The sequence below is a fragment of the Phaenicophaeus curvirostris genome, chromosome Z (assembly GCF_032191515.1).
Source record: "Phaenicophaeus curvirostris isolate KB17595 chromosome Z, BPBGC_Pcur_1.0, whole genome shotgun sequence".
NCBI classification, from domain to species: Eukaryota; Metazoa; Chordata; class Aves; order Cuculiformes; family Cuculidae; genus Phaenicophaeus; species Phaenicophaeus curvirostris.
In genome coordinates, this window is record NC_091431.1 from 63,767,451 (window position 1) to 63,781,561 (window position 14,111).

The 14,111-nt window shown below is 39.2% G+C and overlaps 1 protein-coding gene across 1 annotated transcript; it reads left to right on the plus strand.

Moving 5' to 3' along the window:
- The first annotated feature begins 413 nt into the window (after positions 1-413).
- On the plus strand, positions 414-13,730 carry AGXT2 (alanine--glyoxylate aminotransferase 2). Its single transcript, XM_069880117.1, has 13 exons — positions 414-566; positions 980-1,164; positions 1,631-1,754; positions 2,968-3,062; positions 4,201-4,294; positions 5,369-5,462; positions 6,480-6,580; positions 7,586-7,678; positions 8,711-8,843; positions 9,392-9,480; positions 11,025-11,174; positions 11,565-11,663; positions 13,241-13,730. Exons 1-13 carry the CDS (start codon positions 531-533, stop codon positions 13,349-13,351), a joined length of 1,404 nt encoding a protein of 467 aa, XP_069736218.1. The 5' UTR covers positions 414-530; the 3' UTR covers positions 13,352-13,730.
- Positions 13,731-14,111: the final 381 nt, after the last annotated feature.

The following is a 14,111-nucleotide window of genomic DNA, read 5'->3' on the forward strand; positions in this document are numbered from 1 at the left end:
GTGGACCCTGGCCCAGATTCATCTCCTGCCCTGTTGTGGGGCACTGTGAGTGCGCCCTGCTTTGCCCAGCTTGTTTGGGTGTGTTGAGACTGCACCCTGGTGCCTGAAAGAATCATCTGTGCTGTGGTCACTATGGGCTCCTGCTGATGCCCTTGGAGAGGATTCCTACTTTGTTGCTCCCAGATAAGAATTTCTATTGGAAACTGATTATTTTTAAAGTCTCTTTCTGCTAAAACAAAAGTCCATGTGAAACTGAAAACAGTTTTAGCGGATAAGAGAGAGGCACTTTTTTTTTAAATCAACATATATTTTCACTTTACAGAGATATATTACTTAACAATATTTTCCCCTAAGAAAACCTCTCAGATAAAAAAAGCCCACACCTTGCTTTGACTGTAGCTTGTGTGTTCTATGAACAAGATTGTTGAGAAACTTTCAGATGTACACTTTGCTAAGTGATAATTCTCTTACATTTTTTAGTTGCCTTTGGACAGCAGAAATGGAAAAGCTCCATCTCTACTCAAGCAAAAATGCCTCCTTGTGATTTTGTGCCTGAAAAATACAATGTAAGTCATACATGCTACACTGAATTTAAGATTGCGTTACTAGATGTGAGTGATAGGCTTATCTGCTAAAAATAGGCAGTACATTAAATATGATTATAAAGTTTGCTTGTTTGGACCAAAAGAAATTATCTTACTACCAGGATGTAACCTATAGATGTACCTGTGTGACAATTATATAATTTTTGGTTAAATAATTGATTAGTAAAACTTTAAGGAAGAGATAAGTGCAGAATAGGAGTCCTTTTTCAAAGGTTGAGTTTCAGAGGTTTGTAGAACCCTCTATGAGCTGGAATTTTTAAAAATCTTAGATCTGTGAACAACAATTGTAGACAGCTGTGTAATCTATATGAGCCACTACAGCTCCATTTGTCTGGAACTTTAGAAAGCTGATAACTGACTTGTATTCTACTCAGTCCTATCCATATGAACGTATGCTGAAGATTCGTGAAAAACATGTTTCTCCTTCACTACGAACATATTACAAGAAGCCATTGTTGCTGCATCAAGGACACATGCAGTGGTTGTTTGATCATGAAGGACGAAGATATCTTGATCTCTTTGCCGGAATTGTCACTGTGGGTGTTGGCCACTGTCACCCGTAAGTTTCTTACTGTTTGATTTATGTTATAAAACACAGGAAGAGAGTCATAGAATCATAGAATGGTTTGAGTTGGAAGGGACCTTAAAGATCGTCCAGCTCCAGCCCCTGCCATAGGCAGGGACACGTCCCACTAGATCAGGCTGCCCAAGGCCCCATCCAACCTGGCCTTGAACACCTTCAGGGATGGTTCAAGAGAAACCTGTGTTGCTTTTGTTCTTTGTTGATCTGTGGCACTGTGAGCCTAAAATCAGGATATAATTCATTAAATGGTGGTGTACGTCTTGCATTAAGGTCAATTTCCAATACATTTTGAAGAAATCATTAGTTTTTTTCTGTTTGTTCAGCAATCTGGCCAATGGCAAGATGTCTGCATTTTCAGAATTAATAACAGGTGTGTGTTTGCTTGTATATGTGCACATGTGTGTGGAATTGAATCTCTTGTCTCTTCTTGTGCTACATGCAGGAAGGTAACTATGGCTACCCAGAAACAGCTTGCTCGCCTGTGGCATACAACTAACATCTACATGCACCCATCAATCCATGAGTATGCTGAAAAGCTAGCATCTTTTCTTCCAGATCCACTTAAGGTACTTTACTTCTGACAGGGGCTGGTGAAGGGGCTGTCTACTTGTAAGAGGCATTGAATGTAAAAGTATTTATTAAATAAATGATAGCCACAGTATCTGTGAAGAGAAGCCTCGTATGGGGACTACAAGACTGCCAGGTAAAGAGAGCATGATGACCCTCAAGGTCTTTCCTTTAGACCCATACGTAGACAAGCATAATCTTCCAAGCTCCTGTTCCGTTTGTTCTCTCCCTCCAGTTGTCACTGTGGAGGGGCACTGACAGCCTAAATATCACTGGAAAAATCAAGATGATGTTAACTATTCTTATCTGTAGCCAGCCTTAATTTGCTTGATCTAAATTAACAGTGAAAAATATTTGACATTACTTTGTGTAGTGAGGTTTTCTGACATTTTAAGTAAATAAACCTGTAGATGTCACATTTCATATGCCCAGAAACAGTAAGAAAAACATTGTGTTTGTTTTCGGGTAAAATAACCTGAATTCATAAAATGAAATTGAGTTGGCAGAAGGCTGTAAAGCTGTTGCAATCTTAAAAATGGGAGGAGAGTTAAAAACCCAAAAAGATGTAAAGCATCTGCAGAGTTTAAGCAGTGGAGAATCTCAATCACTTCTGAAAATTAAGTGGATACTGGAATAGAGCTGCTTTCAAATCTCAGAATTTGTCTTCAGGATATCACCTCAATTCTCATTTGCTCTCTAAAAGCAAGCTTTCCTTACCTTTTCTGTTACACTCTTGTGTCTGTGTATGTAACTCCTAGTAACTAGCATGTAGGAATGCTGTACAGCCCTTTTTACCTTTGTGAATGTGCTTTCTACTCAGCTGTAGAATCAGAGAATGGTTTGGGTTGGAGGAGACCTTAAAGATCATCTAGTTCCAACCCCTTGCCATGGGTAGGGACACCTCCCACCAAAATGACACCAATCATACTCAGTTTGACCCAGATACTTTCATTTTTCTTTGAATAACTGTTCCATCTTTAGAAAACCTGAAGACTCTGAATCTTTAGAAGATTTTCTGTACTCTTCCCCAAGTAGTTCAGCTTGATGTTAGTTCTCACCTGTAGTGCATGGGCATCACTATGTTTACTGTGCTGAAGTCGCCTTGTGGTTGTGGTAGGTTATAGATCATAATGTTATTGAGTGACATGGTCTGATGGCTGAACGTGAGGGTGGTGGTTGTGCTCTGTACTGATCCTAAGCATTCTCCCGCAGGTGGTTTATCTAACCAACAGTGGGTCAGAAGCCAACGACTTGGCTGTGCTCATGGCAAGGCTATACACTCGTAACTTCGACATCGTCTCTCTCAGGTAATGGTGATACATCTTGACAACACTCATTTGGGTGTGTCATTAGTTTCTACATGACTAAACCAAGAAATAACAGAGAACTCTTCAACCCCAGATCTGCTGAGGAGAACACTATGAAATTATTTACTTGACAAAGAGGAGTAAAACAGGAGTTGAAGACTTGATACAGTATATTAGGACTAGTTTGCATACAAAATGCAACTGCAATATTTGCTTTTTCTTCTTGGAAAAGGGTCTAGTCTGTGTGTTAAGGATGTGCTTTGCTGGATCTTTTATTCAGGGCCAGAACAAGCTCCAGCAATTACTACTTTATTCCTTCACTCCACCCACACAGACCCCCCTGTGTGGGGGTACAAAGGTACCTCTGGAATAGCGGTGCAGTGAACCACAGCAGGGAACTGCACTGGATTTTTTGTTTTGTTTGGTTTGCTGCCTTGTTTTTCTGCCAGATCCCTGAACCGTAGTTCACTGCACAGGTACACAAACAGCTCTTCTGGCGTAACAACAGAGGTGGTGCAGGGGCGAGTGCTGTGTAAGCACCAGTGTAAGCAGTTCTTCTCTTTGCTATGCATCCCAGGCATCCTCAAATATTAGTATGAAAGGCATTGTAATAAAGAGCTGTACTTTTCTGTTATTCTGTTCGGTAGAACATTGGGTACCCACGTAGCTTGAGTATTCTCATTAATGAACTTTCGATTTGTGTATAAAACCGGCAGCAGACCACCCTGTAGTTTAATGATTGGCAGCATCTGTTGAAGAGAGCAGCAGCTCCCAAGATTCAAAGAACAGAAATGTTTGCTCTGTAGGGCTCAGGTGCTACAGCAGAACTTTGTGAGGCACTGTCTGAATTGCTGTTGGTCCCAATCATTATTGTTGGTTCCAGTCATTACTCTCTTCTCCTTGCAAACATTACCTCACAATTTTAACATTTGAAGTTTCAGGAAAGCAGTGTAGATGAGCAGTCATGGCTTTTCCAAAACCAGAGCAAAAAATGGCAATTCTTCTTGTGTCTTCTTCTTGTGTAACAACGCACATTTTTCCCAGTAATTTGTAGCTCAGAAGTATGCCTTCTCAGAACTAATATTATTACAGCTTCTTGGAAATGGGTGATGTTCATGTTTTTGCTTTGTTTGCACAGAGGAGGGTACCATGGAGGCAGCGCTTGCACGTTGGGAGTGACATCTGTTGGTCTTTATAAGCATGCTGTCGCCACTCGCTTTGGCTGTGCAACAGTAAGAATTTTTTTTTTTTAATAATCTGGGTAACTAACAGTTTATTTCAGTATTTCAACAATTGGTATATTTTCTGTCCTCAAGGTGCTTTGCAGTTACTAACTAAACTGCAATGAACTGTTCCTGATGTGTGAGCACAAGAACTGGAGTCCCTGTTCCTTTTCCATATAGTTACTTACACTGATTTGGAGTCAGTACAGCCATAACACAAGTGGTCATGATTTACAGTGATATAGTCATGCGTGGTGCCTATGTGGAAGTCTATGTAAGGTGCAAAAAGATAATGCTCAGAACCCCATGTCTCAAGTTTGTTTTGGCAAATCTGTGCAAAGCTGCTTTCAGCTGGTCTGAAGTAGATTCTTCTCTGGAAAGAAAAAGATGTGTTCCTTATCTCAGCAAGACAGGAGATGTAGCTGTTCAGGATATCCAGTGGGAATAAATGACAATATGTTAGCTCCCTGCTGTTGAGCAGATGGAAATCACTCCATTTACTAGAAGCTGGTATTGGCTACCCTGACCTTTACTGGTGATAGCTCAGCCACAGCACTGGTTGTAGGAAGATTTCATAGTAGACTACCAAACTGGGTCAATAAACTACTTGCCTCATCGTTTGGTGTTTCATCAGCAGTCAGGATTAAAGGGTTGGAGCTGCCAGTTTCCAGCTTATCATTATTCTACCGGATCCACCTGCCACCTTGTATTTTGCAGATTTTAGTCGTATTTTGGATTACTGAAGTGCCACCAGCAACTCTAAAAATGTTGCTATTAATCTTAGATAACCAAAACTGATGACTGACTTAAAGAACAAAACAAAGGGAATCATCAGTTGAATGACTGTTGGCAGAATGGGCTAAACTTGTTTGTTCCAAAGCTATCTCTGTTCTACCATTTCTTAGTGGGGATGTTTGGTGTTAATCCACAGGTGTTCTTCAGACACATCACTTGAACTAGGTATGGCCTTTGACTCTTAGCATATTTTTTTAGGTTTTATTCACTAGTCGTCCCTAGGCATGATCAAAGCACCTCGTAGAAAGGTGTCCCCATATCTGTAGCTGTTTCTCCTATGCTTGACAGACAATGTTGCCGGATGTTTTTCGTGGTCCATGGGGAGGCAGCCGTTGTAGAGATTCTCCGGTGCAAACTGTTCGGAAATGCAGCTGTGCTGAAGGTTGGTCAATGACAAGAAGTATTTGGTTTTTAAATTAGAGAATACTAGAGGGCTGTGGAAATAGTTTATATTTACCTCCTCAAGAAAGACAGACCTCTGTTTACGATTTGCAAGGGCAGCCAAAGCAAATACTGCAGAGAACCTCAGGCACCTGCTTCCCACTGAAAAAAGTTTTGTGCAGGTAACACCTCATATTCTCAGATTTTTTCTTCATATCCCAGCCTTTGTTTCTAGCATTTGTCATGATAGCTCTGGAAGCTGTGGAACTCCGTTCAATACATCCAGAAGAGCAGAAATGTTGATTGCTATTTCCTGCTGTTTCCTAAGTATTGGCAGCTCTCCAGCTTTTCTCTTGGAATAATATGAACACTAAGGACAACCTGAAGCCTGTGGTAGGCAAGAAGTCTTCCATGAGGCAAAACATTCCATACGCAGTACGACATGAAATCTCCTCTATTGCTCATCTGTTAACATTTACACTAATTTTTTGCCACTATTTTTGCAACAGGCACTCTGTAGCATTTTAATGCACATACATACATAACAGAATGTTTTCATTTTATCTTTGACCTCCCTAGTGAGTGGAAGCATTAACTATACTAATTTTCTTTTCTTTATTTCAGTATTTTCATTATGCAGCTGTGTTTTCCAGAATCTTTGTACCTGCACTAACCTAACGTTTCCTTATGTCTTATGCTGGTGTTTATTAACCCCTGGAAAAGTATCTGCTTATTCCTTCTGCTGATGTAGGGTATTCAAATACTTTCTCTAACCTACAGCTTACTGCCCTGTACAATGTGTAACATCTTATTGTCTGTCAGCTTTGCTTTGCTGTTTTAGAACTGGCGTTCCTTAGACTATAGAGAAAATAAGAGTCAGTCTCCTTTTATTTTATGTTTGTGAGATGATAGTTACCATACCGTCAGTTAATACTTGTTGTGTAGATGTGTAATTCCATGTTTTGAAGCTAGTTTTGTGTCATTTTAATTCCCTTTAAATTATGTCTCCTGTAAACAGGTGTCTGTCATGCAAATGACCGGTACATTGAACAGTTCAAAGATACCCTGAATACCTCGTTGCCAAAGGCAATAGCTGGATTTATTGCTGAACCAATTCAAGTAGGTAGTTTGCCATTTCTCAGTTGTAACAGTGTGAATAGTGTGAAACACTCAAATTTAATCTTCTTTAACTACATCCTAAACACAGACTTCTACTGATTTTTATTTAATGCCTTGAACAGCTTAAGTATTTTGAAGAATGGATGCATTGTCTTAAAATTTCAGCTTTTGTCACTGATTTCAGTGGAGCTAGAACTTTTCTTTATGAAGTTAAGTTAAACAGAGAATCCCAATTAAACATACACACTTCTGCATTTAAACAGTGAGTATGGAGCATGCTATTGTTCCCCTTCCACCTCTTCACAGCCATGTTGTCCACTACATTTTTAGGAGCAGTTCAGCAAGTGGTGGCCATAGGACTCATTTTCTTGGTGCTTCCCTCAGGTTTCAGAACTGCTCTTGATGTGGTTCTTACATAGGAAGAATGGAGAATAGATCTGGGACCAGTAAGAGGAAGGAAAAAACCAGAATTGTGACCACAGAGAAAATTGGAGCTGTTCTTGGGTTTTGCTGTCTTGTAATCCTTTACATCCTTTTAGTCATAAGAAACTATTGCAGTCCAGAATTTGTAATTCAAATGAAAACGGGCAAGGTAAACAGAAATTGAGGAAACAGTTCTTAAATTAAACAAAGAAGGGATGTGAATTCTCCAGTTAACTTGCCATCAAAGAGTTCCTGGATTTCTTGGTGTGTCAATTTTCAAGGTTCTTTTTTTCTGTCAGTTTAATCAATTCTGTCTTACAGTGAACCACTTTACAGTATGGCCTCATAAACCTTTATACCAGCACAACTAATGGAACAGGAAACTGCTTGGTGGAATGGGAATAAGTGGCCTGAGCAGGAACTTTTTGAAGCAGTTTCGCTGCTGAAGCCAGAAACTCGAGACAAGAGTCTTGCTGTTATCTGAGCACTGCTGGTATTTTTATTTATTGTAGCATAATCACACAGTTGAATTCCTGTTTTCTTCTCTGTTCCTGAAGACATTGTCGTTTTTTGTCTTGGCAGGGTGTTAATGGAGCTGTTCAGTACCCAAGAAATTTCTTAAAAGAAGCTTATCGGCTAGTACGGGAAAGAGGGGGCGTTTGTATTTCAGATGAAGTGAGTTTTCTTGATGTAACTGCTCTAGAGTTTGGGGTATCTTTTAAAGTTGTTTTAAAAGAATCCAAATGAACACAAATTGGAAACTTGGAAATAAACTAAATGAAATGTTATGCTGTTTCATAGCTTAAGTTTAATGTAGTGTATCTTTCTAAGCATAGCAGCCTCCCAGATTTTACAGTCTTTATTCTGCTGTGTGATATTCTTATTTTAAACACAAGTAATGTCAGTAGCGTGCTTTAGACCTTACCTTTTGGGAGCAGTAAATTTAAACAAACGTGCAGCTAATAAATGCCAGCTGTGAGGTGAGGTTTGTCATAGTAACTGTTGCTTTTATGGGTGGTTTTGGAATAAATAAACTCTAGAAGGGAGTGGATCACTGTACCTCTGCAAATATATTTTATAAATATAATTTGCCTAGCTAAAGCTATTTTGAAATAGTAGCAAGCACTATAAAGTGACAGTGGCATGTACCTCAAGCATTGCAGTAGTAGAAATCAGCAGTCGTGGTGTTGCAGTTCTGAACTATGATAAGCAACTGCATTTCCTCTCCATTTTGAAATGGAACGTGCAGCCTGTTTGTGCATCACAACATGCCTAAGATGTGGTGACATGTTATCCGTCATGCAAAAGAAAAACCACATACAATAAATAGCATTTTGTGCAAAGCCACCTGAATAAGGATCCTAATACAAATTGACTGCAGATATAGTTGCAGTTTAGTATCATAGAATGGTTTGGGTTGGAAAGGACCTTAAAGATCATCCAGTTCCAACCCCCCTGCCATGGACAGGGACACCTCCCACAGGGACCCATCCCACCTGGCCTTGAAAATCTCCAGGGATGGAGCATCCACAGCTTCCCTGGGCAACCTGTGCTAGAGCCTCACCACCCTCATCATGAACAATTTCTTCCTAATGTCTAATCTAAATCTTTAATGCAAATCAGTAACAACAGGAAGATGAGAAAAAGGAACCATATTGCAAAATGTGAGAAAATGATGGGGATTTCTCTGGATTTTCGTTTTGAAAGATACAGACAGGATTTGGACGTACTGGCAGCCATTTCTGGGGATTTCAAACACACGATGTAGTTCCTGACATTGTTACTTTGGCAAAAACAATTGGTAATGGCTTTCCGATGGCAGCTGTTGTTACAACAAAAGGTATGAGTGTTCTGTTCTAATAAGAATTAAAATAGAGCAATTACAAAATACAATAATTACTGGAGAGATGTATGTTTGAACAGCTGAGCTTTATTAATAATCTTTGTCCTTATCTTTTGACAAATGAATTGAATTCTCATTACTGACTTGCTTTACCAGGTGCTGTGCTGTACCAGGGCAAAGCTTAGTTTAAACGTGGCTAGTTGTAAAATATAATTGAAGCAGGGGTGACCTTGTGAGTCATTGGTGGAGCTGGTAATAGATGCTGGAATTCCTCAAGAATTCACTGTTTTGCTAATAAATATACTGTCAGGGTATAAGGCAGCATGTTAACCAGCCACCTAATTAATTCAAATAACTGGCTGAAGCTAGTGAAGAAAATCTATAGATGTTAGTGTAAGGGAACAACTGACAGCCTATGTTAGCAGTGTGACATCCCTTAAAAAGTCTGGGTTTAGCATCTTGCTTAACAGTTAAGTTAAAGAAGGTGGGTAGTGTTACCAAACATAAGGCAACTGTAAAAGTAATGAGTGTTCTTTTTCTTTCAGAGATTGCAGGTCCCTTGGCTCAAAACCTTCACTTTAATACATTTGGAGGAAACCCTTTGGCCTGTGCAGCTGGAGGTGCAGTTCTTGATGTAAGGAGAACATTATGTAAATCTATATATTCCACACCCTTCCTTCTAGCAAAAGATTAAAACTTTTTGCATTTATTCTTACTATAAAGTTATATGTGGGCAATTTTTAAAATAACCATATAAAATGCATTAACATATGTGTGTATTATGCACACATGGCCAATGTTCCCTGTGTGTAGGAAAAAATAAGTTCCCTGTTCATTCATTGCAAAAATTTCATCCCTCCAGCGAGAATAGGAGTCCTCTAACTATGTTTTCATAACCATCCTTCTTTGACTCCTTTATGTTCTTTACTTATTAATAAAAAGTAGGGAAGCACTTTCTCAAAAGCTTTAACTAACTTTTTCATAGGACTAAGCAAATCCTCAGCTAAACTGAATTTATTCCATGGCACATCTGCTTAACTAAATTGTTTATTCCATAGCTTTTATCTTATGTCTAAAAAGCCTTAACAACCAGATAGTTAAAAATACCTAGGGTCTGAATTCCTTTTGAAAAACATCCCTCATGAAAAAGACGAGAGAAAAACTTGCAAGATATTTCACTTATTATCCAGTGGAAGATCAGTTAGTGGGCAGTAGGTCACTATCCAATTTGTCTTGATCATGTACAGACCATTTTGCTTTTAATCTTATCTCATTACAGTAGACACTGTTTCTACTCATGTTTCTTTCCTGACTATTTTGGGCCTTTTAAAGCTATTTTATAAGACAGCAGATCATATAAATAAAAACATCTTTGAAAAACAATTAACAAGTAAGAAATTCTGAACCCATGCGTTGGAGTTTTATTGCCTCAGAGGTAACTTGGAGCCTGGATCTGAAATAAGTCCAAAGAGGTTGTCAGAGTCAGGAAGAATAAAATGGAGTTGAAAGACGAGGGAGGAGGCAGAGAGAGAAATCCACTTTAACTTCTGTAATTGTATTTTTTGGGGAGGTTATGTGAATTTTCTTAATGCAGATTTTAAGTTCATAAAGGAGTTTGTGCATGTCAGTGCTGATTGCTGGCTGCATGTCAGGGCATTGATTAAGGAGAGTGGAATAAGGAACAAAAATACTGATTGTGATGAACAGGCATGGTGTTGATGAATCTAACAAGCAGATAGACTAAACTGAATCTAATTAAAACTCTCAAGTTGTTCCCTAAAAGGTAGCCTAGGACACATTGTTATGCCTTGTCAAATTATATTCTTTGATAATACTGGAGAAAGAACTAAAATATCTCAGGTAAGATTTTGAAAATAATCCTGGTGCTCAGGTATTTTTCAGTTTTGACTACACATGAGCATGTATTACTGGATTATATTTCTGGAATTATTAGTAAAAAGTTACAAATGCCACAACAACATCAAAATATCATATTTAATTGTACACAGGGACCATTAGAAAATTGTAAGATAAGACAAATCTAAGGACCATAGTAGTACAGAAACATAGTCTGCATGGAAGTGAGATAAATATAATGTGTCATCAAGCTAAACGGAGGTTAACTGACTATATTGAAAGATTTTCCTGCAAAACTGTCATTGTACATCATTTAACCAGGTTATTGAAGAAGATGGTCTACAAAAAAACAGCAAAGATGTGGGGACGTACATGCTACTGGAGTTGGCTAAACTGCGGGATAAATTTGAGATTGTTGGAGATGTCCGTGGCAAGGGACTTATGATTGGAGTAGAAATGGTGACAGATAAGGTTAGTGGTTTCCTTTATTCCTTTCAATTTACACTATGATTTGAAAGTTTTCTCATATTTTATTTCAGATTAAATAAAGGATTTTGTTTATTATTAAAAGAAAAAAAAGCTAGAGAAGTGCGAAAACATTGTTCTGGCGAAGAATGAGCCAGAACATTCCAGCATTTCAAATATTTCACAAGCTTTGAGTAAACAGTGACTTTGTGTACCTTAATTGCATAAACTCATCTTAGAAAGGAGATAAATGCTACCTCACGTAGCTAATGTTCTACCTCTGACTAATGTTCTCAGCCAGAGGTGGGGCTGGGATTTACTGGCGAGACTGGACTATACGTAATTTTCACAGAACTTTAAAACATCTAAATGAAGCTTAATGTTCACATTCCTTAGGACAGTCGCCACCCCCTTCCAGCAGAAGAAATTAATCAGATCTGGGAGGACTGTAAAGACATGGGGGTTCTGATTGGCAAAGGAGGACTCTATGGTCAGGTACTGAATCTCTGGATATATATAAAGCTTATTTTCTGTCCTCGTGAACTACATCCCATTTCCCTCAAGATGAATTAACTTTAGTTTAGTAAATAAACTACAAAACATACTCTTAAGAACTATCTCATGATTTTGAATAATTTCAAAACTGGGCAGAAACTATTAGTTTCTTTTCAAGTACTTTGAACTAGCTCTAAGCTTGCAGTTTTCCATTAGAGGGACAACCTGCCCTAGAAAAGCGATGTACTATAATCTGTTTAAGAGGAAATGAGCAATATCCAGGTCTACTAAGTCTTTTCTACTGTTCAGGTTATCACCTGACCTGTCAGCACAAAACAAGTTCAGGTTTACTAGTTCTTTCATTCTGGAGAGCTGGTAGCATCCCGCTTGGATGGTAATTTAAAACAAACAAAAGCCTTTATTAGCAAGTTTAGCAGAGCAGCACAAAAGTGAGAATTGCACGTAAATGGACATCAGCCCACGCCAAGTGAAGATGCACCGTGCTGTACCCAGGACACTGTGTCCTCAGCTTCTTACAGCATGGGAGATAATAGCAGAGAATTGCCTCACTGCAGGGCTGGTCAGGTCAGTGCGGCCCTCTAACACAGGGGAAAGAGCTTCTGAATGAGGCAGTTGAAGGATGGCTAAAACAAATAGGATGTTGCATCTGACCCCTCATCGATTCTTCCACCAGTCACAGACTAACAGGCTGCAGCTTAGGGCAGTGAAATCAGATTCTGTCTCATGAGAGTGCTGTTTATCACTGAGTTTATCTGTTTATCAGTTGGGTGCTGTGGGTAGAAGGACCATTATTCCATGCTTCCCGCATAAAGTCCTGGGATATGCTGACAGGAAAAATAAAACTGACAGAAGATTTCTGTGGGAAGCGTCCCTGCCCATGGCAGGGGGGTTGGAACTAGATGATCTTCAAGGTCCCTTCCAACCCAGACTTTTCTATGATTCTTACGGAAGTTAAAATACTCTTGAAAACATAATACAGATCAAACATTTGGATCCAAGAACCAAAGTTCTTGACAAGTTAAACTATGCATATATCCCTTCCTGATCAACATGCATTCAAGCATTAGCACCCTACCTGAAAGTTAGCATTCAGTGATTCTTTCATGCTCTTGCAAGCCCTGAAAAAGCCTGTAATATAACAGCAAATCAGCAGACACAATGCAAGAGGCTGCCACTCTCAAAAGGTATTACTCCTTCCTGTAGCAAAGCTGTGAGAAAGGAGAACACCCCTACATCTCTCTTTTCTTTTAGTACAAATCCATCTAAGGTTTTACTAGCTGTAGCTGGAATAACAGAGCTGCAAATATGATTAGCTCCAGTCAAGCCTCTTTCGGAGGCAGCTGCTTTGTCACCAGTGGAGTGGGGAGTTGGATGAAGTCATGTACAATATCAGAAGTCTTACTGCCTCCTCTGCTGTTCTCCCGTACATTATTTTTCACACTTCTGGTTAGACTTTTTGGGGCAGAAGGCGAGTGCTGTCCTAGATGGCTGCTAGAAACTGTATTCTTCCCATACAATGTTAAGTATTTCTTTTTTTTTCCCCTCTCTCTTTTCAGACTTTTAGAATTAAACCTCCTATGTGCATTACTAAAAAGGATGTTGACTTTGCCATGGAAGTATTTCATTCTGCATTAGAGAGACACATGGAAAGAGCAGCTGCAAAATAGATTTGATTTGTTTCCTTATACGAGATGCATACGGAACCCCTGATACTTGCCACCCAGACTGTGCACTGATCTACGTGGGATAAGAAAATCATAGTCTGAAAATTAAATACTCATTCAGTATCATAAGAGAAACCTGACAGATCCAATGTTTAATACAAAATACGCTGTAATCTGTTTTGTGAACACACAATTCATTTCTACAGCCATGTTGTGCATTAGCTGCACACCTATTCTAGCATTAACATAAAAACCCTGATTGCATTAACAGGGTATGAGATGAAGAGGCAGGCACATACTCATCTTTATTCTGTGAAAGTCATAACAAATTTTTGGTAATTTTTAGCAAGTAACAGCAGATCAATAAAGTTGTTTTGGTGAAGTACCTGCTATTTTGATTTCGTAGCATCCATAGTCCCCCTCGGGGTGGTACCTGCACTGCCATGGGAGTGCCCTCTGCTGCTCTGGCCGTGTTCCTGTATACCGCAGCGATTACTGTGGTTCTTAAATACAGAAGCAGCACAGACTCACAAATGGCTGAGCCCTTGTGTGCAGGGAGCAGTGCAGGGTAGTTCCTGACTGCGTTCCCTGGCCACCCAGCTACCAAAACCTCACCATTTATAGCCAGTAAAAGAATTTGTAAAACACACAAATGTTAAAAGCATTGGGGTTTATTTAAAAAAACAAAAAAAAAAAAAGTAGTACTGAAGGGTTCAATCTGTGAGATTTCACTCATATAAACATGGTCAATCTCTGGCCGAGA